The 23,986-nt window shown below is 38.4% G+C and overlaps 1 protein-coding gene across 12 annotated transcripts in view; it reads right to left on the reverse strand.

Annotated features, from left to right (window-relative positions):
* The window catches only part of USP54 (ubiquitin specific peptidase 54), a 102,472-nt gene that overhangs the window by 24,192 nt on the left and 54,294 nt on the right, over positions 1-23,986 (reverse strand). For 11 of the 12 annotated variants that reach the window (XR_010473631.1, XM_065068469.1, XM_065068471.1 and 8 more), the window contains 8 exons: positions 16,437-16,571; positions 14,053-14,166; positions 13,807-13,889; positions 11,388-11,493; positions 7,929-8,075; positions 6,383-6,532; positions 4,690-4,858; positions 1,220-1,390 (listed from right to left, as the gene is read on the reverse strand). Coding sequence is in view for 11 of the 12 variants with exons in the window: in XM_065068469.1 (XP_064924541.1) it covers positions 1,220-1,390; positions 4,690-4,858; positions 6,383-6,532; positions 7,929-8,075; positions 11,388-11,493; positions 13,807-13,889; positions 14,053-14,166; positions 16,437-16,571 (1,075 nt within the window). In the remaining variant the exon portion in view is untranslated. Of the gene's footprint in view, positions 1-1,219; positions 1,391-4,689; positions 4,859-6,382; positions 6,533-7,928; positions 8,076-11,387; positions 11,494-13,806; positions 13,890-14,052; positions 14,167-16,436; positions 16,572-21,766; positions 21,869-23,986 lie in introns of all 12 variants that reach the window. The other variant, XM_065068470.1, reaches the window with a different exon arrangement.

Consider the following 23,986-nt stretch of genomic DNA (forward strand, 5'->3'; position numbering starts at 1 on the left):
ACTAACATTTTCAATTTCCTCTTCTTCATACTGTGAAGATCAACATAAACTGTTTCCTTATCATTCAGATTCTGCTCCAACTTTCCTTCCTTTCTCACATTCTACCTAGGACTATGACTGGAACCTACAGTATTTGCTAAAACGTTGAAAATACTGTCAGGCTATCTAAAACCATGCATTACAGTTACTTGGATCTCTGATGAAGAACCAAAGAGTACTAAAGAAAACAAACTTGAAACATTTTTTTCTGGGTTTTGATGTGAAAAATATTTGCAGCAGAGATTGCTTCAAATGAACCAAATACGCATATATCGTCACAATACAAGAGAGCAACTATTTTGCAGCTAAAAGGACAAAGTGGTGTGATAGTAGTTGACACTCTGGTGCAATAAACAGTTGCTAATTCAACTGTTATGTCATCTTGGAAAGTCTATTTAAGGCACAACAAAGTAATGTTTCAGACTTAGCAGACCATATTTTTGAAGTTGGAGAAGTCTGACCTTAACTCACGCACTACTTTGTCAGAGGTGATGTCACAAGTTAGTACTGTATGCAGAAACAGGCTGACTAGGGTCACTGGGCATGAATAATAGAGGAGAGCTAAGCCTTCAGTCTTCCAGTTAACCTCTTTTCAACTAAAGAGCATGCAGGCAGACTGTTCAGCTGCCCGAAGGAACATATATACAGATTGTCCTCTCACTGCAGATTGTCAGCTTACTTCCATGGCACAAGCAGGAAATCATCTTATGCTCCTCCCTGGTGCAGTGAATACTACCAACACCCACTTACATAGAAAGTCCTTAGAGCCTAAGTATGAGAGACTCTGGTGATGAAAGCACCTTTCCCAGACAGCTGCAACTCCTGAAATGAAGTAACTGAGTAATTAGCAGACACAACACTTCCCAAACCGTACAAAGGCACTGTACAGCAGACTCCAACTTACAGAACTACATAACAAAGAAGTCGGATTCTGGATAACAGAAAACATGTTTGTAAGTGTTTGTCTGGTGAGTTACAAGTCTACAAAAGCCAAAAAGACATTTAAATTAGACTTATTTTTTGTGAACGCCAACGGTTCATTACAAACCAAAACCATTTAGGATACTAAACACTTCTCAATATTCTGTTATAAGTTGTATGTATACAGATTTTTCACTGGAATCTGCTGCAGTCGTCATATTTAACGACAAGATCACCCAGATATAATGGTATCTTCTACCTGTGTCCCTGCTGCTTTGTGAAGCTGCATCATTCTCCACATTGTAGATGACTGTCCCCTGTGAGTCGGAGGAGAAGTGACTGACCACAGACTCATGGTGTGCCTGTTTATAAGCATAGCTGTCTGTAGAGGAATCTGTCCTGGTATCACTCGAGATGGAAGGTTCTCTCCCTAAGGAAGGAAACAATATCAAATTTCAATCTTTTGGAGCTATTATAAAAGTCAGGAGAGGCTAAAAAAACCCAAACAAACAAAACCTCACAAGCACACACTATGAAAGGAACAGAATAAACTACACAGGAGTTAAAAGAAAAACAGAGTACCAAACATACAAACTCAGATTCAAGGACTTAAGAGTTTATGGGAAAGGTCCTCTCCTTTGGAAAGGGGGAGAGAGTGCCATTCCTTCTGCACACCTTCATTTCTTTCTCTTTGATAACTCTAAATTTATCAAATCCTTTAATAAACAAAATAAAACTACATCTATTGGACTGAAATCACACATTAGTACCACAATGAAGCTATTTTTCATTAATTTTTGACACTGTCATAGGTAATTAAAATATGAAATACATTGCTTCAGGGGAAGTCAAAGTTAAAAAAATAAGTCAAGTACAAAATATCAATAGGGTAACAAGAACATCACAAGTTTTAATTATTAACACATTTCATCTGTTATAAATCAAAAGCTTATATAGTAAAACTTTATACTGAAACTGTATTATCTAAAGTAACCTGCTCCTTCTCAAGAAGCTTGCACAAGTGGGATACTGAAAACAATGAAACATCATGATTCAACTTCAGTAGAGTAATTCTTAAACGTATTAAAAGAGGAGAAAACTACAACTGCCTCCCACCACGCTCAGTACATAACAGTAAAAATCTGAACAGTTTGAAGACTGCTGGTTTTTCTATAAATGTGATGTATACCCTCCTGAATATACAGGATATTCATTTCATACTCATTTCTCAGTGGAGAAATTAAAGAAGAAAAAGAAATTTAAAAAGCAAATAATTCTTATGCTTAATCACAAACACTCAGCCTGAGGGCACTTCGTGTTTTCGCTAAGAGCAAGTCCTGTAGCTGATGGCCTATCTAGGGATGCCTAACAACTTCTGAAGTCAGAAACTCGCCCCCACCTCCTCACTGGTTAAAAATCTTATTGGTCTAAAGAAATACAGAATACAGCTGTTAATGGAGATGACAGTCACAGAAAGAAAGGTGAATGCAGGCAACAGGAATCAGTGCTGTGGAACTGAGTATTAAAAAACAATTTCTAAACTCAAGTCTTTATTCAATAGAAAGTGAAACACATTAAGAGTTGTTTGCACTCAGCTTCACAATATTTCATACCAGCATCTTTAACAATCTTTCCTCCATAATTTGCAGCATCATATCTTTATGTGATTAGACACATTTATCAGATTCCCTTGACTAAAGTTCAGGTACAATACTGTGATTAACAACTTAAGAATAAGGAATTTTTCTGTTCATTTCTGAATTATGGGCTGTGGATTTCTGATAACACTGAGGAATCCAAAAGAAGCTGTAGTCACACTTTGCGAGAGACAAAAAGGCCATTCTGAAAAGGGTATATTAGGGCAGAAAAATATTCACTTCTATCTGACAGGAAAATGTGTATGAGTATGACTCCTCCTGGCACTTCAACCTACAGCATCTCACAAATTCTCTCAAGAGCTTGGTATCAATGCTGAACACCACAGAACACAGGAGCAAGCCCTGAGGATTCATCAAGTGGTTTTGAAATAAAAGAACAGGTTACTCACTATAGCCTTCTGAATTTTACCTGAAAGGAAACACCTTTTAATATAGATATATTTGTATTCAGCTTCCTGAAGTCATCTTAAAACACAATAATAGTAGATACTGCAGAGACGATGAGCAGAAGGGTTATCTACGTATTTCCTGGAGATCAACCAGCAGAACAGCAAGGCAGATTTACAGCATATATTGACCTGAAGCTTGTAGAAGTGCTCACAACTGATACAGGGCACTGAAGGCCTTCCTCTCACTCCTCCAGACTTCCCATTTTTTTTTCAGAACAGGAAGACAGGTTTATAAATTGCAAGGCATCTTGTCAAGTGAGAAGTGAAGGTCATCTCACCAGTGTATTTATTTGCATTTATTTTAAGAGGAGCTGGAGATTTATTTCATTTCTGGTAGACTGTCAACACATAAATAAGGGGACAGCATGTATTCTCTACAGATTCACTGACCAGGAAGAATAAAGTTAGCTATTGGCCAGGAAAACAGTAAAATGTTCTTGGAATTACAGTTGAATAATTAGGCTAAAATACTGGATGAAAGGTTGCATTTCTGGTTTTAGTCTCGCCTTGCTGTTCTTGGCAACTTCTAAACCCATCTCTAATTCAGGATATTCTCTGCAAACATCCAAAAATAGAAACAATCTTTTGCAGAGCCATTACAATGTAAACTCAGACACAGGTTTTGGTTTGTTTTTTTTTTCACCCTATCTGGATTATAACTATGTATTTTTTGCAGAATTTATCCATTCCTCTTTCAATGAGGCCTCAAGCCCCAATGGTGTGACTAAATGTCTGAAATTCTCCAGACCTTCAGTAAACCGACAGCCTGTTCAGACCACTACTGATACCTTGGGCAGACCAAGTTCTAACCTCTGAAGCACCTTATCCGGACATACCTTTCTGATTCAATGGACTACCATTAATAGAAAGAATTCAGGAAGTAGCACTGTGTTGAAAGCCTCTAAGATCTTAAGTGCCGCATATCTATAGCTGTAGGTAATTTTTGATGCAAAATGGACCATGAAAATTTATCATATCCATGGGCATAAGCCTGTACCAATCCCTTCCCCTTCAGTCTCTCACATATCAATTCATATCTCTTGCACTGCTTTATTTGAGTAAAAGACAAGCCAAAGGCTGAAGATAAGCTGCACTGATTCTGTCACTCTCTTTTTTATTTTTAATAAATTGGTATTTCTTCCCCTTCCCCCACATCCCTTCACCATCCTAACGGAGTTAGGACTCATTTATGACATTTCCTTAATGTTTCCTTTCCCTAACTTCCCTCCTGAGTTTAATTCTGCAGCTTCCTTTAATTTTTATGTGTTCGTGCATCTCTGCTCTTGTTCTCTTCCTGTTGAAATGGCTGATGGACTTATGAACTCAGACACTGAAACCAGCAGTTATTGTTCCTCCCCATGTCCATGCCACAACAGATCTCCCACTCTTCTCTCCCCTACCCCAGTTTCTTTCTTTAAACCTTTTTGGAAACAATCAAAAGAATCTTGGACTGACAGAGAGGTTCAAAGATGAAACCCTGAAAGTCCTTGTCAGAATTCTACATCAGCTTTGACAAGCAACAAGGATGCCTGCTAACAAAACAGCATTCAGAACAGAAGGAAAACTTTTCACAAGCAGCATTACAGGAGAAAGTTTGAAGGTACATAGTCCAGCCTGCTTACCAGAGTCTTCACTATCATAGCAAGTCCTGCTATATTGCTGTAAATTCACTTGAGGGGGCAAGTCTTGCGCTGACACTGGAGTTCCTCTTGGATCTGCGTACAGCAGCAGCAAAGGCTGATAATGGCCCTTAATGCACTTTGTCACAACATCTTTCCATTTTGGACCAATCTGAATTAATAACAACAACAAAAAAAAAAAAAAGCACAAGAAATGTTTGCTGCCATCATTTTCTATAAGAAGCTCTCTTTTTTCCTTGTACTTCTTTCAGAGTTTGATTTTCTACCGACATTCTTTAACTCCTATATCCAGCATTGAAAGGGACTCACCAAGGAAGGTCTGAGTGCTGGTCACATGTTGGAAGACATATTAAAAAGGGATACAAAATCTAACATGTAACTGAAAGTGAACTGTGTCTTAAAATGGGCATTTCCATTCCTCCTCCTGAGAGTCACCTTATTTGAGAAAAAAGGTACCATCTGTGCCACCAGCTGGTCAGGCACACGCTCTTGAACACCCTGGAACCAATGCTACTAAAATCAAGGTATTCACCATCTTATGACTAGACAAATTACAATTCCTAATAAAATGCTACAGCTGCAAAAATAATCCTTCCCTTTCAGATTTTTTTCCCCACAAAAAGCTTTCCATCATCTGAAATGTTCTACTTTTGTATCAGTCATAAACCCAAAGAATTTGGTACAGAAATGTTTAATCCATTAATCAGCATAGACAAAACAAACAGTAAAAGACATCAACAACATGACAGCAAATTCAAGTCAAAGCTAACCATTTTTGTGTGACTATTTCTGCTGTTACAGAACCTCTGCAAGCATTTTGATAGGCCAGGCAGTTAATTCATTTAGCTATATTAATCTCAGAAATCTTCCCCATGTACTAATACCAGTTTCACCTAATACACCAAACATGTAATCCAACAAATTTGCTCCATACACGAGTATTCTACGAAAACACTGCTGTTCCCATCCTTGGCAAATTTTTGCTGCAGAGAAATATGACTATGAACAAACACAAGAATTAGAGTTTTCCCTTTGAGACTGTGTTTGACATGAGTACAGAAGAAAATTTTTCTCTCATCTTTGTGCTCCCATGACCAAAAGGCCTAACAGGAGAGTGGTGTGAAGTAATGCCAAACAAACTAATGGGATGTAATAATGGTGTGCCAGGATTCCAGCACTGGTATCTTTAACGTTAAGAACCTCATGCTTGGGGAAAAGGGGTAAAAAAAAACAAACGCAAAAACAAAACCAAAAAACAACCACGAACGGAAGCAGCAGAAAAAAGTGGTTGTTGGCAGCAACCACTAATGAAGACTGGCATCTAGATACTTCAACAAAGAACCTAAAAAGCAAGCACTAATTAGCTATACCGCTTGCCAGCAAGTGAAAGAGAGGTATGTTAGCTGTGCGCACAAGCAAACTCTAAGTGTTCAAACAGCAGCATAGAAGCAAGACTGGCAGCCAACAGAACAGAACTAAGAATAGGGCTCCTGAGATTTCTAGCTTGCTTGTTTGAGAGTGCTATACTTCGTTCAGAAAAAGGAGCAACAGAGTTACGGAACTTGAGTGGAAAAATAGCCAAAATTTATCAAAGTCTGTAGAGAATAGTATGGATCTACACACAAGTAGCTAATAACAGGTTTGGTTTCTTTTTTCCTAAATGTTGTTTTCTCACCTCTTTGACATGAGCATCATCGAAGTACATCCACTTGCGAATTTTAGTTTGGAAGAAGAAGGTAGAATAGTGTTTTCCATAGTAACAGATCATTCCCACCAAATACAGCTCTGAGTGCTTTGCTCTGTCATCAGTTACTCTGAAGAAAAGCTACAGAAAGAGAGGTAAGAAAAATGAAAGAAGAAATAAATAACAAAACGCTCAGAATTTTACATACTGCTTTGTGTTTGAAGACCTCAAAGTACTACAAGAGAGGTGTCAGATTTTTACTTTGAGATAGAGAAAACAAGGCAATAAATACGTAAGTAATTAATAAATTAATCAAACCCAGTGACACAGACCAGGAACAGACTCCCAGCAACTCACCACATGCACAAGTGTCAAGTCAGTCTTGGAGAGTATGGCTGTACTTTAAGAAAGTCATTTACAACAACAATATAATACCTTTTCAAAATTTGAAATTGTACTTTTATTATGAAAATTTGTGTTCTCTGTGTCATGCTTGCCGATTATCTCAAATACTGTTTAAAACATTCATTTTTCTCTGCTTTGTAGAAACAAAGCAGTTCTGACAGTGAACAGCTGGCATTTATTCTGACTTGAACAGAGACAAATTTATGACACCACCATATAAAAGATAAACTGAAGACATTAGTAGGTCAAAAGAACTTGGCATGCAGAAAAAAAAAAAAAGGGTTTGTGACTATTTGACCATGTCTTATTTAAAAATGCACAGGATTCATATTTTAGTGTATTACTGTTCTACTGTGAAAAAAAACAGGCTGTTTCATAACCATACTTCCATTAACTCGCACTAATTTTGATACACTATATACCGGCCAATGCATTTTTAAAAAACTACATATATATTATTTAAATTATTTTAAAGTAATACCTCAGCACTACAATAAGACACAGTTACAATTTGGTATACCAATAATGCAGCTCTAAAGCATCAGTTAATGTAGAACAAGTAAATCCTCTAGGAGACAAACCTCCAGATTCCAAACACTGCTTAATTTAATCTGTCACTCAATCACACAGTGCCAGTCACCATCTCTCAGAGACCGCTCAGCTATAAATAACTCTTAAGTGTTATGAGCACACACTTCAATGAAAAGATTTAAAGACATTTAAAAAAACCTACAATCCCGAACTACATTTTGTCTTCAAAATAAATAGAAATGAACTTCTGTTCTTCAAAATGAAAAAGTACATATGTATTTTCATAGAAATAGCAAAGATGCCAATCCAGAATTTCCTTGTACTTGTAAATATTTGTTGATTCAAACAAGATTTGTTTTCGGGAGTCATTCTTAATTTTCAGTCATTTCAGAAATTAAATAATATGCAAATACACTAGTACTTTCGCAGGTTTTGTGAGGCATCCAGAAACAGCTCAGATCCTTGGATCTGCCCCCTATTCCTCTATTTATGGACACCGAAAAGGTAAAGGTGGCGACTTTTCATTTTTCTCAATCCACTGCTATAGACTACCATGAGAAAGGTTGTGTTTGTGGTAGTGCCAAAAATACAAAAAACTCACATCTCCCAGTTTAAGGCAAGTGCCCAGGCTGTGAATCACATCCTCAGCCAGATCAGAGTGGTCCGAGTCCCAAACCAAGCCAATGGTGATGATCTGCGGAGAGTTCATCAGCACACGACGAATACGGATCTTTTCCCCACAGTTACTCTGAGGATTTAAATCAAACAAAACATTCAATATAATCCTTCTCTTATTATAACGTTAGGGAAAGGCACTAACAAGTACAAGTTTCAAAAGCACAGCTGCCAAAGAGGCAGCACGAAACACAGCAGAAATATGCTTGGCGTCAAGATATGAGCTTCTTATGTCACAGACAAGGAGCATTAGCAAGACTATCTAGTATTTGCAAGCTTTAAAGTGAACGCTGCTGATTCTTCCTCATACTACTGATAATAACTAGAAGGTATAGTGCAAAAGGAGGTTTATTCAAAAAAGGAATACTCAAGCATACATGAAAGATCCCAAAAACGTTCTTAGGAATTGCAAGGAAAGCCCACTTTGTTTTGATCAGAACCTCTGTTTAAAAAAAATGTTATTTACAGAGACTGATGATTTATATGATGGTGTCAGAAAAATCTTCAAGGTTCTGCCTTGCTGTTAAAATTGGGTGGGTGTTCTACATGGTACCTCAAGCATTTAATCTTAGACAGGATAGTTAGGTCACTATTCATATATGTATGAGAGCAGCAGATGGAAGATCGGGAGAACAAGAAGTGCTTCGCTAACCCACAGCAGTTCTTCACTTCTTACTTCCTGTCTCCCTTATGCCTCCAGTTTTTTAGTTTTTAAATTAACTACCAGTGCATAGTAACTGGCCAGTCTCCCCTCACTCTCCAGCCAGAGTACGTCTCAGAGATCAGCTTGCTTGAGAAGCTACGACATTTCTCAGTGGTGGTCTTTCCAATCCATCACCTATTGGAATTGTGAGCATCCTTAAAGCATCACAAAAGAAGTTCTGAATTAAGAGATTATCACTGTAATTTTAGCAAACAGTGCATTATTTTTTGCGGGGACAACTATGACAAAGGCCCTTTGCAATACTCACTCCCCCCCTGTAGCAGGTCACAAAGGTACCCCTGCAAGATTCCAGAAGAAATTGTTTTCATACTGAGAACAGTTTCTCAACTCTACAGAGGCCAGTTTCACAACTGGATATAATCACTCCTGACATTACAACCAGGGAAGAGATCATAAAGCATTTCTTCCCTACAGCAATCTAGAAAATTAACTAGAACTTCAGTCCCCATTATCCATGAGAGAGAAAAATGAAAAATTAAAAAAAAGGAAAGGAATGAGCTTAACAACAAAGTGACGAAGACACATTTTTTTTAAAGGTAGAGGACTGTGATGTTTAAATGTAGATATGAGGTTTTAATATTAAGATTTGTAATAATCAAAGTAGAAGCATTTGTGTGGATTATCTCACAACAAATACATTTTACTCTCAAATTGTCTTCCTTGCTTCTGCTAACTAACATCAGCATTTTCTGCAAGACAAGAGGAATATGGCAACCTGATAAAAAGCTTCCCCTGCATGACTTTTAGGCCACCCTTGGCTAAACCTCAATAGAAAATTTTCCCAAACATAAAAAGAAAGGGACGGCAAGTACTTACAAGCAATTTTATCCAACCAATTATTTCACAGTTAAATTGCAGTACACTTTGACAAAGTATGTCTTTCTATTACATTTCCCATGCTTTGGTTGTGAAATAGCTAGACTCATATGAATCTGTTAAACAACAATACAATACCTTCATTCCTTTTACTCAGGTAAGTGAGCCACTGTTTGCCTGTATTTAAAAAAAAGTTTCAATGGAGACTAACAGTGAATGTTTCAGAGTTATAAGCTGCAGAAAGTGCAGGAGGTAAACCAGGAATACTTACACTTCCCTAGGGAACAAGCACACCAACCATTCCTGTTAGAGCATGTATTGCTTCACTGAGGACGGGTGAGACGTCTAACAGTAGCATTAAAGGAAGCGGCAACTATACAGCTGCTTCCTGGCCTACCTATTAATCAATATGTAAAAAAGTCTGATGATAAGTCTTCTTGTATACCTATCTAAAGCCCTGGATCTGGACACACTCAAATTAAAAGGCAGAACAAGACATCAAACTCTTGCTTTGGAAAGCAAGCCCTTATGATTAAAAAAATAAATTACTTCATATCTACATGATATTTTTTTAACCCAAATAAAACATGCACTTAATTCAGTTGAATTTTGTGAGACCTTTACTGTATAGCAGAACAGAACATTTTTAAGTATAGGAACATGCGACTATCAACTGGACATATGCCATAATTGGTTTTAAGTGGTTAAACACTACTCATCACTCATAGCAACTATGGCCTACTCTTTCTGGGCAACATCTCCCACACTCCGAACAGCAAACCTCAGTCAGGAAAACAAGCCAATACTCCCTCAAATTTTCTGTGATTAATCTTGCCTTTGGCACAGCTCTTGCAAATATACTATGTAGCCTCTAAGCCCTTCACTGTCAGGCTGTTCTCTGGCAGTGGGATGCAGTGGTCCTTTCCTCCTTCCCTCTGACCAGTGTTTTGGCTGTATGACGCAGGTACAGCAGTTTTTCAACAGTTCAATTTATTCCAACTGAAAGGTAGTGATGAAGTTGAATGGAAGTTTATCTAGGCAAAACAATCAATCTTGTACACATGATTACAGTGACTGCTACAGAAGTTCTGCTATCTGTGCTACAGCATGGTACTGTTGAAAAGATTTTACAATAAATGAGTAATTCTTTTCTCACGCTATTATTACAGGTGAAGCATACTACCCTCAACAGAAATAATCACCAGAGAACCTGGATGAACTGTGGGAACACTGTTCTATAAAAGCCTAGCTAAGCGAAACCACTGTCAACATACAGAAATCTCCTATAAACATATACAGCCCACAGATTCTTTGTAATTTCCATTTCTTTAGGTAAGATCCCAGAACCTTTCTTCATAGGATGAAAGCGCATGATTGCGGCTTCATGTAACGCTGGTGCCAGAGGCCTCACCAACTCACAGCGAAGTTGAACAGCAAATGTAGAAGAGGTACTTGTAGCAGCAACACAGACTTGAACAGGAATGGACTGTTTGGCCATTCCCTGGGAGCAACGTAATCACTTCCTATTTATTTGCCCTCACCACCTTTTTTTTGTGATTTCTAACTCTGAAACATTAATTTTCAGTCTCCACCTAAACACTATGTCTATTCCTATTCTCACTACGTGTCTCTAGTCAAAGCAGCACACGACACTAGTATTTTTTCCTTCCATCATGGAAAAACTGAGAGGTACCAAATTCAAATTCAAAGAACCTATCCTTTTTATCATTATGATGAGCTAAACCTTGAAAATGCTCATGATTTAAAGGTAGACATCAGTGTAGTCTATTAAACCTTTTCTGTCCTGACTGTACCCCCCCAAAAAGGAAAGCTAAGGATACTAACTGGGCAGTTTCGCAGGTCTCCCATAGTGCTGGCATTCTGTAGTAGCTCTCCAAACATATCTGGGGTTGGTTTCTCTCGTCTCTCCAGCATACAAATAGCTTGATTGCTTCAGTATAGAGAAAGTGTGGAAAACAAAAGTTCAATAAAAAAAAATAAAAACAGAAACCCACATTAAGTAAATATATGTTTCACTTAAATTTTATGAAAAGTTAAGAACCTTAAAATACACAACTCTTTTTATATTTGATGCTGTAGTACAGAAAAACCACACAATCAAGTGTGAGTTACTACACCTTCCATGATAATACTCCATAAAGAAAACAAATAAAACAGAAACAGCTTTATAGTTCGGCTTAAAATTTACATCTTAACAGCAAGCTTTAGCATTTGATTTCAAGACGAAATATTTGCTTCAAAATGCCTTCCTTCAGTAACAAACCTAGTAAAGGAGCACATCCTAAATAGTTAAACTATAGACAAATAAATAGCACAGCACCCAATTGATTTCACTGTTCAAGTTGGAAGAAAGACGACACTGAGTACACAAGAATACTAGTGCTCAAAGCATGTTCAAGCTTAAAATTATTTAAGAGGTTTATAAATATATCACTCTACTGGTGTTTTTAAAATAATGCATGACTTAAGATTTATTGAGATATTTCAAATAAGATATTAAATATAATTTACATAATTATTTTCCTGTTTTTCTAATAAATAATATTCTGATGCACAGCTTGATGGAACAGCAGGTAGCAGCCATAAGGGGGAATGCTTTACAATACTCCTGATATACCAGTAAAGGGTACCTTTAACAGAGATCTGCATGAGAAGACCAACTCACAGTTTTCAAGACATTTTTTTCAGGCTCTGTAAATATCTACCTCATGCGCAGGACAAGAAACAAAGAAGTTTTCATCCCAATCAAAATTTCAAGACAGAAGTGAATTAACAGACTGCTGCCTTGATCGGATTTAAGCAGCTTTTAACTGAGCAGCCACCTACTAGAGAAAGAGAAAATTTCTGCAGCGTTCATTCAAATGACCTACTACAGGGCTAGAGCGATGGCTCTGAGTACTGCCTCATTTAATGAAACATCAGGGTGAACAGCAGAGTTCCCCACTAACTAGAAAAAGCAAGAGCTAAACATCTATCCTAGAAAGAAGATTTGAGGAACTACACAATGACAAACCAAAACCCCGTGGAAATTATCTCCAGACATAGGAAGGGCAAGAAGGTGAGTCAGATAGCAGCCAGTTTGTGGCAAACTATACCTGACCTATTTGGTTATCTCCTACCATAAAATTATGGGTTCTGTTGAAGAGGTGGGAGCAGTTAGTATCATGTGGTTTCTAACAGGGTTTCCAAGTCATCTACAGTGTTCTTGTAGCCAAACTGGGAGGTGTGGACTGCACAAGTAGAATACAATGTGGACAAAAACCTAGCTGGACCTTTAGGCCCAGAGGAACAAAACATAGCAAGCAGTCAGTTAAGAGTTGTGTTCCTCCAGGCTTAATAATGGGGCTGATGCTATTTTACATTTTCATTACCAACTTGGATGATGAATCAAAATACACACTTATCAAGTTTACTAATGACAGCAAACTGGATGACGCAGTCAACATACAGAAAGAGAGTGCTACCACCCAGGAGGATCTTCGCATGTTGGAGGAATGAGCTGACAGGAACCTCATGAAATTCAGTAAAGGAAAATACAACGTCTTTCACCTCGGCCAGAGTACACTTGGTGCAGCAGTACTGGCTGAGCACCGAATGGCTGAGGAGCAACATTGCAGAAAGCAGGCAGACAAGCCAAACATAAGCCAGACACTTTGCAGAGGTCAACAGAGAAAGGACAAGAGGCAAAAGACGCAGAATGGGAAATTCTGACTGGATGTAAGGGAAAAAAATATTTCACAACGAGTCGTTAAGCACTGGATCAGGCAGCCCAGGGAAGTCATGGAATTTCTGTCCTTAAATGTTTTCAAAACTCAGCTGCACAAAACCCCAAGCAGCCTGATCTAGCTTTGAAGTAAGCCCTGCTTTGCACAGGACGATGGAATAGATGTCCAAAGGTCCTTTCAAAGCATACATTATTTTTTATTTTTCTCATCTTGCCTCTTAACTAACCTGCTCACATATTAAGGCCTTTCAAAACATACACGAGTCCTTGCCACTACAGTTGTCAGATACAGAATCATTAACAAAGTAGATGCACTGATCCATGCCTAAACTGGTTCTCTTCTGCTCCACTAAATCCTCCTGTTCTTTATCATAGTTATCAAAGCTCCACCAACTTTGAACGAACCATGTTCTGGACATTTAATCTTGTGAATGTGAAGATCAAACTGCAATACCAGTATATTAAAAAACAAAAATAATAAAAAGAGAAGTTCTCTTCCCTGTAAAAGTCTCAACTCACCAGAGTGAGGTTGTGGAAATATAATGTACCATCTGGATGAAAGGTAACGGGTCAGAGGTGGCACCACAGCTGGTACAAACACACTGAAGAGAAAAAAAACGTAATACACTGACAAGATTAAACAGTATTTCCACAGCAACACTTCTGCTTGTATCTTTTTTTTAACCACAACAATGCATGCCTTGGGAATGAAAACTTGAAACTTGAGAACTGGTGATTGGTATAAAGCATGTATCATTACCTCACCTGTTCAAACAAGGTCATCGCAAACTTCTGATGGGAAACACAATGTGGTGCAGTGCAAATATCTTCCTTTGTCTCATCTGCAATGTGGAAGTGAATTCGCATTAGCAGGTTTTCCTAGTCAAAAAGAGAAGAAAAAGAAAAAAAAAAGCATTAGATCATTTCAAATGTTAACAGAAGTTAAAATATAAATCACAAAAGCATGTCATATGCAATAATATTATAAGCGTTATTTACAGAGACAGAATGCTCCTGAAAATTTCTGAAAGCTGCTTAGAAAACAAAGAAGTTGGCATTTCTTTCTTTGATATAAAAGAAAATGGCTACCACTTCTGATTTGAAATGCTGTATCAAGTAACTATTTCTTTTATTTAATAGCACAGCTGAAGATTCTGTCACTGATTCTTCCGTTCAGTTCTCAAGCATCAGTGGATTTGACCAAATGTAACAGGCAGAGCAGCTCTGCAGTTTTAAAATCACTGGGTTGCCGCTAACTTTTTCTTATCAACACAAAGTAACCTAATCAATTTATATATTCCATGAAGGCTTTGAAATATGGCAAATAATATATGTTCTATCAAAAAGAGGGAGAACCAATAAGTGAAGAGGGAGATTAAATTCTGCATGTAACAAAAGCACCGATCGTCTTCTAGATATTATTTCAGACAACCCCATCTGCTTTCAATTTCCCAGGAGTTCCTGTCCTAAGACCTCCTTTCCTCCCAGTGTTGCCAACATTAATCTGTGGGTGCCAGAAGTCTGACCCCTCTTCCAGCAGCACACTGCCGTTGCCTCGAGGAGCTGCCTGGATTGTTTACAGGCCCGCAACAAGCAGGTCAAGATTAATTATTATGCAAAACCAGATCTGACCCTGTATTATTTCCCTTGTACTTTAGAATCTAAGCTCTTCTGCCATTTAAATTAAATCTCTGCCTTTAGGGCTGAAAAGGTTAACTAAGTGAAAAGCTACGAAATTATCTCTGCCTTAAAGCTTAACCTCAAAAGAGAACTTGTACCACTTTTAACTATCCTTGTGTCAGTACAGTTAACCTAACAAACCTGCTTGTGGGGACTCCCACAGCAGCATCAGATGGGCTATTTAGATTAGTTTTCTCAAGGAAGAAACTAAACCAAAAGTTCCCATGTTCTACTACATACAGAATTCTGTTCAAGTGCTGGACCACGTACAACAATTGGATGTAACTGTGCTCACAGGGGCTCCTGTGTAGGCTGATGTAATTTATTTCACTTTGAGGCTTTATTGGTATGATCTGCTTCCATTTTAAGTGGGCTCATTAAACTATACTATTCTGCTATATGAATATTCTACAAATAAAGAATACCTTAGGTTATCATAAACCCATTATCAGTCCACTTAGTTTAAGAGACGAACTACAATAGCCATAATGCATTTACCCCATTTTTGTGATCTCTTACAGCGCAAGTGTCAAATTAGGTAAGTATAGGAAATGAAAGACGTAACATACAGAAAGGACTCCACTCTGATAGGTGGTTTACTTGAGAGAAGTTCTACCTTTCAGTAGTAAATCCAGTATGTTTGTACTTCGGTTTAGAATTAACATCTTTGTTAACAACTACGTAGGATACAAACACAGTTGGGCCACCCAGGGGACACCATCATTTCCAAAAAGGAGAGAGGCCAATAGGTCAGCAAGACAAAAACGCCTCCTAATCAAGTTAAAGAAATTTAGGAGACTGAAGAAGGGAAAGGAGGAAATGTGGCTAAGAATAAAATCTTAATATAATGGATGCAAAGAAAGAGTTCGAGTATAAAAAAAGGCAGGTGGGTAAACCTAGGGATGTAAAAGCTGTCTCCCAATCATGCTAGTGAGCTAACCAGTCTAAAAAAAATAAATGTCAGATGGTCTGCAAACACAGCAACACGCATATTCAGAGATTATCCATTTTACTATTGCTTACCTCAACCTACTAACATAAACAACTGTGTTGGGTTTCATTTGGTTTATTTATTTTTACTTTCCCTTAGCTAGAGTTTCTGAAAACACAATTTCAGAATAACTGGCAAACAAAATGTCCTTTCACCCTTTTGAGGTGATCCTTAGAACTAGAATCCTGAATCATTCATATCCAAGACACACTTGAGACTGCAAGCAGTACATAGGCAAAAGTAACTGTAAAAATGGATAACATTGATGTTTCCAGTTCAAAATCATTAGTGATGACTCAACCAAATACTGGTTGCCCACTGGATCACTTCAAGCTTGAGGATCTCTCTGTGGACTTTTCCAGGCCACACATGCAAGGTTTGTTGGAATTTAGGAAGGAATGGTAAAAAAAAACCAAAAAGGATTGTGTCATGGGGCTTTGCGTCTATGCCTGTCAAGCCAGCTTTCGGTTATACTCACAAAACATTCAGCAGCATCGTCCATGATGCCCAGCTGGAAGCGTTGCTCATCCTGAAATGTCTTTGCAAGGGCAGTACGCAGGGCATCAGAAGGCAGGACCTTCTCACTGCTACACTGGAACTGGTTGAAGATACTCTAGTAAGAAAACAAAAAGATAGTTAAGTGACTATATTTTCAAAATATGACTCAAGTTATTTGAAGACAAATAGCAAAACTTTAAATCACTTTGATCAAGCAACACACAGATACTTGTATTGTACAGGGACTACACGAGAAAATCCCAAAGTTCATCCTGTGAAATCATATGCACCTTTGTGTATTCCTTCCTTTCCTTTCACATATCCAAGGGAGGGTGGGGAGATTGGGGCAAATTTCCCTCAGTGCCAATCCCCCTTGGATCTTCCTGCAAATTTGTTTCCTGAAGCAAACACAGTGGACACCAAAACTTTCTCACCTTTTATTCCTATTTCTCCCTCTTCAGTTCACTTTTTCACTCATACCTGGGTAGCTTTCTTCTTGCATGTATTCTTTCCTCTTTCAAGCAACTCCTTCCAAATGTCTTAGCCCTTAAAGAGCCACAACCTGTTGCTTGCACTGTTCAAGGAATTTACCTTCCAATAAGTCCAAGAAGTGGGTAAGAATCCGATAACTTTTGGGTCAGCATGCAGGAGGGAAAAGGCATGACACGAATAACAGTTCCAGCTATTCACTTCTTGCTATAAAACCTGCATTTTCATAACTGTAACTCAGAGGTCATCTGGGTAACCATTTGTAAGGATGAGTAGTTCTAGAAAGACTAAAGTGGGGGTTATATGCATTAAAGTTCAGTACACACTCCCAACTGAACAAAACCCCACTTTTATTTTGTGTGGGCGCGTATGCACGTACACGTGTGTATGTGAGATTGTTCAGAAGAATTCTGTGCAGAATTCTAATATGTAAAATCAGAAGTAAAAGATCCCAGTTATTATACAAAAGAATGCTTCCTAAAATTTGTAAGGACAGCAAACAATTGGATAGTCTTATTTGGATTATGAGGAAAAAAAAAAGTCTAAAAACCAGTGAGTAATTGTGCATTTTAATCTAATAAAGATCAGATCTTATCAAATCATTGCACAGCGCAGCTTAGAACATGTTTGAACGTAGTGCTTGTAGGAAGTCCCAAAAGCACCTCAAACTGAGTCAGAAACACTTTGAACACAGGAGGGGTTGATTTTTGTTAGGTTTTGGTTAGGGTTTGTGGGGTGGGGTTGTTCTCCCTTTTTCTTATTTTTCAAGATAGGTCCTTTGCTCACCTTCAGAACAGGTCTATCTTGTCTCTCAGCCTTAGAAGGGCAGGTGTGGCATTTCCTGCAGTTTCATCACTTCAGGTTATCTAAGTCAGATCTCTCTCCTTAATTCAGGCCTTGCCCTTGAGTGATGCTGCTAATCACTAACAGATTTGTTCCACATACAGGTGTGAAAGCCAGCTGGGCGCAGACCAGGAAAGCACTGCTGATTCTGCCCCAGGAGTTTTCATGACACCTTTTCTCCAAGCGCTTCTGGAACTTAATGAGAACTTTATATATGAAACTTTCAAACTTTGTTCTCTTTCAAAAACTTCACTTGAATTTGAAGATAGTGAAAACCCCGTTAGTATATTCACCACACTGTCGATCTCTCTCAATGGCTACATTCCAATACAAATGAGCATATCCCTAACAGCAGTAACAATATGAAAAGACTCTGCCAAAAGCTTAATGAACAAGGGAAGTCTCTTCTATTTTACTGGTTTTCAGTAACCAATATCAAGGATGCAGAACAACAACAAAAAATTATCTTAACATAAAATCTGGGCCATTACTAATATTGAATTAGCAGCAGCACTTTGATTACTACACTGATGACCTGTTCTTGGCATGTTGATATGTCTACAAGCCAAGACAGAGAACAGCATGAGTAAGGGATTTTTCAGATAGGAAGTCTGTCTTCTGGTTACACTGCATTCCTGTGGTCTATGCAAAAAAGAAGTCAGACTCCTTCTATATCCCCTTCCCTACAGATCTCCAAAGGTCTGGAAAGGGTAGCAAAGACAGCAGAATTAGGAAGCACAAATATTCTTTAAGTGGGATAAACTGCCAAAATCCATTTAGTTGCATCTAGTCCTTCCCCAGGTACTAAGTCAAGATCAACTACAGTTACACAGCTGATCTTTTGCCAGCTTGCTCTCAGAGGTATCCAAACCTGAAAAATTCCTAAACCACCCTGGGCAGGACCTCACTTGAATTACCATTCAGAAAGCTTCTTCCTGGTTTTGTAACTGGAAGCTTCGTGTCCTTTCTACCACAGGTCGGGTCTCCTGACGTGTCAGAAAAAAGGCTTGCAGGGACAGTGGTATCCCAAAATCACCTCCTCCAGTGTGGGAAGCGTAGGAATCAACATAAAATTTCTAAAGCGTCAAAGGCAAACGACCAAAGCTTCCTGACAAGGAACCTTTATCATACAACTATTAACGTTAAAACCTGGTTTTCTCTTTCAGAGTGCTAAAATTCACATGCATGATCATTAAAAAAAAAAAAGTTGTTCTTCATTTGGTCAGAGAATAAAGACATCCATTATTCTTTGACATAATTAATGGAATTGACATTCTAGAATTATTTTAAAAATTAAAATATTTGGAAGCTGAAATCTCTGTGAATCCTCCCCATGGTTTACAAGATCTGCTCCAAACTATCTCTAACAGTGTTTGGAATCCGCTTTCTCCCTAGGAAAGAAGTCTTCAATCTATTTGGGGTAAACTGACATCTGCAATGCGTGCCTAACCATACTGATGAAACAAACCCCAGACTTGATACACATACACATATGACTTTTTAATCAAGCATGTAGAAGCAGGCTGGCATAAGAATAAATTGATGGCTAAAGAGAACAGGCAACAGCTACTGAATCGGATCAGCGTCCATGCACTGTAAACTGGAGTTCTGTCCTTTCTGAGAACTAACTATTCTTTCCCAGTACTGTGTGCAAGTTCCTTTTGGATGGGGATAACGCGGCAGCTCTAGCAGTGATGGTATTTCTTTCAAAGAACAAAACTTGTTCCCCCCAAATGCTTTAGTATTCCCTACATGGAACAGTTTCTGCCTTTTCACAAAAGCCACAACTATTAGCATTGCCAATCCTCATCCTTTGACTGCTCAACATACCAATATCATTCTTGCTGTCCCTCAATTGTGACAGTATTTTTATTTTTAAACTTCCTCTCCATTCCAATAGCATGCCCTTCTTACTCCATTCCATTCACTGGACTTTTTTCTGGTCTACAGTACTTAATCTCTCATCCAGAACATCGCACTCTGATGCAGTCTCTTATTCAGTACAACAATGTGTTTCAGTTACAATTCTGGCTGCTAAAATAACTTTTCTCCCATCCAACCACACCAGCTTCCACCCACAGTATTTCCAGTAGCTCACGTTTCTTCTCCACATCTCCTCATGTTATATTTGCCTTCAAGAGTACAAATAAATCTAGCTCTATATGGCTGTGTGTCTTTGGATCTCTTTCCAAACCTCCAGGTCTGACAAAAATTAACCTAGATTTCCATTATTCCTTTCTTTTACACACTCTCTTCCATTTTTACTCACACTGTGCCCTAAACATTAACATCAGGTCTCCAACACAGACTGTAACAATATGCACCCCGGCTACTACCAAAATGAAATAAAAATATAGTTGCCGCAAGCTTTGTTTAAGAGGGTGTCAGGAAAAGAAACCCAAACCACAGAGCATCCATATCAACTAGGTGACAATTTATTAACTGCTTGATCAGGATTAAAACAGGCAGTCATTATTTGGAAGTTTCAATTACCAGTTTATTAACTCAGGAAAATGTACTTGCTGCTAGTTTATTTTTCAGGCAGTTAACTGCAAGTGCCAACTAAAAAAAACAAGTTTAAATAATAAAAGTAATTATTTTATATATTTTTACTACCGTCTCAGTCTGAAATACTATTCTGATTTGGAAAAAAGCATAAAACAAGAGGATGAAACCTATTACTGTCTCATTTAATGAAGTTTTAATTACAAATCCCACCATTTCAATCAGGTGGCTAATCAGAACCACGAGCTATAGTCATTCCACTTCTTTAAAGCACTCTAATACCCTATTGTTCTCAGTTTTCACCTCAGAAAACAACATACTTTCTATACAGAAAATTCACATTCTTCCTGCTTTTGTTGCACATGACAAAACTACAAAAAAGACCAGCCCTACTGGAATTTATCAATCAATAGAGCATTCTTCTTTGCAAACTACAAAAAACACTCTGTCCCATATCCTGGCACTACGGAGCTCCCAGCACAATCCCTGGAAGGAGAACAAACTCTCTGTGGCATGCTCAGTACAGTGGACGGATTTCCCCCTTCCTGTCCTCTTCCAGCTGTGATAAACAAACACCAAAGCAAAGTCAAGATCTAGAAAAAGGAAAATAAAACACAGTAGACTTCAACATTAATAATAAAACAAAAAGCTGTTCCAGTGTTATGGCAGGCAAACCACAGAGCAGTAAGGACAGCCTCTGCACTGAAAAAAACCTCTTAAATAATGCTACGATCTTGAGGAACAGTATCTGGGATTCCAGCACAGAGTCTGCAGCTCTCCCTTGTCTTTTTATAGCTGTTGATGTAAGATTCCTTCAAAATAACCAATGAATTTATGTCTGGAATTATTTCAAGATTCATTTTGTAGCCAGGTAGAACGGTAAGTTTTAAAATCACTTCAGGAATTTGTGCAATGGATGTCTTCAATGCAGTACAAAAATAAAATGTGATTTGATTTCAGGTATGACATCACTGTCCTGTGATCCTTCATTTTATAAATAAAAGTCATTTAAAATTACAAATACTATTTATAGAACTAGTTGAGCATTTACAGTAAATACTGTGCCTGCCTGCCATCAGAATCCCTAGAAACAGCCGCAGCAAGCCAAGAAAGTGTGGAAAAAATACAACTTCTCTGGTGTTATTCAAAGGCTAAATTTAGGTTAGAGAAGACTATCTTCCTCTAAAGTCAATGGGAACAGGACGCTGCCTTCAGAGCAACAGTTCAACGTTGGGGAAGAACGCGAACCCTCTCTGTGCAACACAGGAGGTCTCCTGTGAAGGGAACCTGGAGCAGAGGGGGCGACACGACATAGACTCTTCCCCCACCAAGTATCGCCCCTTTCCCAGGCCAGGCTGGGACCTGAACATGCCAGCATGCTTTGGAGAAGAGGAACCATGTCCTGCCTCCACCTTGCTTGGTCCAGACAGGGATTTCGGGCAGATCCACCTGACAGCATGCAAGGCTAATTACCTCTCCCCAGACCCTAATGGGAGATTTTCGCATGGTATAGAGCTCCAAATTCTTGTGTTCCCTCTGGATCCAGCCACATCTTCTCCCTCATATTAGCCAAGCCTAAGGCAAGATTCAAGAGAAAGATGACATCAAAGACCTGGCAGCTAAGCTGGCATTACCCTGGCAGGTCGACAGGGAAAGGCTCCCACAGCAGATGGGAGAGCTGGGGCAGGGAAAGAGAAGGGACAATCCTGCTCCACTGGGACACAAAACGTGCTCTTGGTGATGCTTGCAGTATTAGGTGTATTATTAAGTACATTATTGCATTTGTTTTATACAAGTTTACAGATAGTGTGTGCCAGCCAGCCAGACATTTACAAGAGAAAAAGAACGAGCAGTTTGAGAACACTGATACAGAGGGCAGCAGAGAACAAGTAAAAACCTCAGCCTTTTTTCTCCCTCTACTGCCCACTTAAGGATATAAAGATGAACATGATCATCTCCATGAGCTGGGACTATCTCTTCTGCATATCTTTATCGTTTAATATCCCTATGTTTTCAGTTGCATGCAAGAAAGACAACCTATGTTTTTGGTGTTTGAGACATGTTGGAGGGGTGAGGTGGGGGTCTGCATCCCCAATTTCACTTAGAGTTACGTGACACCCTTTGTTACTCACCTTTATAATATTACTTGACTTGATAACAACATAAAAATGGAGGGAAATTATACAATATTTGCATACAAACATCAACATTTTACACAAATTAATAAGGATGGAAACTTGTCACAGTATCACCCAGAGAAAAACATCAAATTGTGAGTTGCTTCATGAACCTATGGGAATTGGAAGTAAAACAGTTATGTAACATTTAACAAACAAATTTCTATGTATTTTTTTCTCTTGTATAGCTTTACAACAGATGTCTGTAAACTTTCTGAAGGTTCTGGTTTAGGCTTGAGCAGAACACACTGAAATTTCTCATGAAGAACAGACTGTAGACAGAGAAAACACTAACATTTTGGGTTGGGTTAAAGCCAGTTGGAATACTTTGTCAAGTACTGGTCACTGCCCATATTCAGAAATACTTGTCTAGATAATTCTTTACTTGTTTATGCATTTCTTCAGAGTTTTTCATTGTATATTGAGTTTTGTGAGCTATAGGATTTCTGCACACAACCAGATGCAAGTTTTCTTAAACGTGCAGAAGTACTAGCAGACTTGGAGCAACATTATAGCTTTGTTGGAAACTAAGGGTTGTAACACCTTCTGGCTAAGCATGGCATTGTAAGAACTTCAGATAGGAAACAAACCACAAAAATCTTTGCAAATATCGGGGAGCAAGAAGAGAGCACAGCAGTTTTTTTCAAAGGCTGCTTTAATTTAAAAAATAAGCATATGGCTGCAGGCATCCAATTTGTGAATTCTGCCACTCTGCCTGTCACTTCCAAGTTTATAATAGCATACTGCACACTTCAGCAAGACATCAAAAGCAAGGATTTTATCAACAAAACTAAACACTCTGCAACCCAGCGTCTGCTTTTAATACATACATTCTGTCATCTTACAGTCTTACGGTAGTGCCTTCCCTTCTCATACTGGTACTGCTAATCCAGATGCGTCTTTGTTCAAAGTTGATCTTTCAACACCAGTTCCACAAAGATTCATCCTCTCCTTTTCCTGCGACATCTTTTTTGCTTGTTTCCCTCCCTCCTCCGCCACCCCTCTTTTTCGGTAGTCTCATTAGGAAAAAAGACCCTTAACTACTGTCTTTACATTAAAACCTCTCAACACTGTCTCAGAGTTCAGTCTACTTTCACCCAAATGGCAGAATCTGTCTGATCTCCTGGTATTTCCTTGCCATATCTTGCTGTTAGGTTAAAGCCCAGAACAGCAAAAGCTTACATTTGTGACAATTTCCTAAATCTTTTTCTTTCTGTCCTCATCTCAGCTGCCAAAGAATACCAACAATCACTTGGCAATACTAATGGGCATGATTCAAGAATTGGCTTTAAATTATTTATCACACTGAACTTAACGAACTCAAACCAGATCAAGCCTGAGTCTTGTCACTTCCCTGTAAGGAAGGAGATGTATTTAATGTTCCATCTTTTCTTTGTCAGGATAGATGTATTTCTCACTTATGGTGTGCTATCTTGCTCCTAAGTCACTGATATTTCCTCTTCCGATGATATTGCTGTCAACATCATCCCACCTTATCATTTCAACAGATATGTCT

The sequence above is a fragment of the Columba livia genome, chromosome 6, assembly GCF_036013475.1.
Source record: "Columba livia isolate bColLiv1 breed racing homer chromosome 6, bColLiv1.pat.W.v2, whole genome shotgun sequence".
NCBI classification, from domain to species: domain Eukaryota; kingdom Metazoa; phylum Chordata; class Aves; order Columbiformes; family Columbidae; genus Columba; species Columba livia.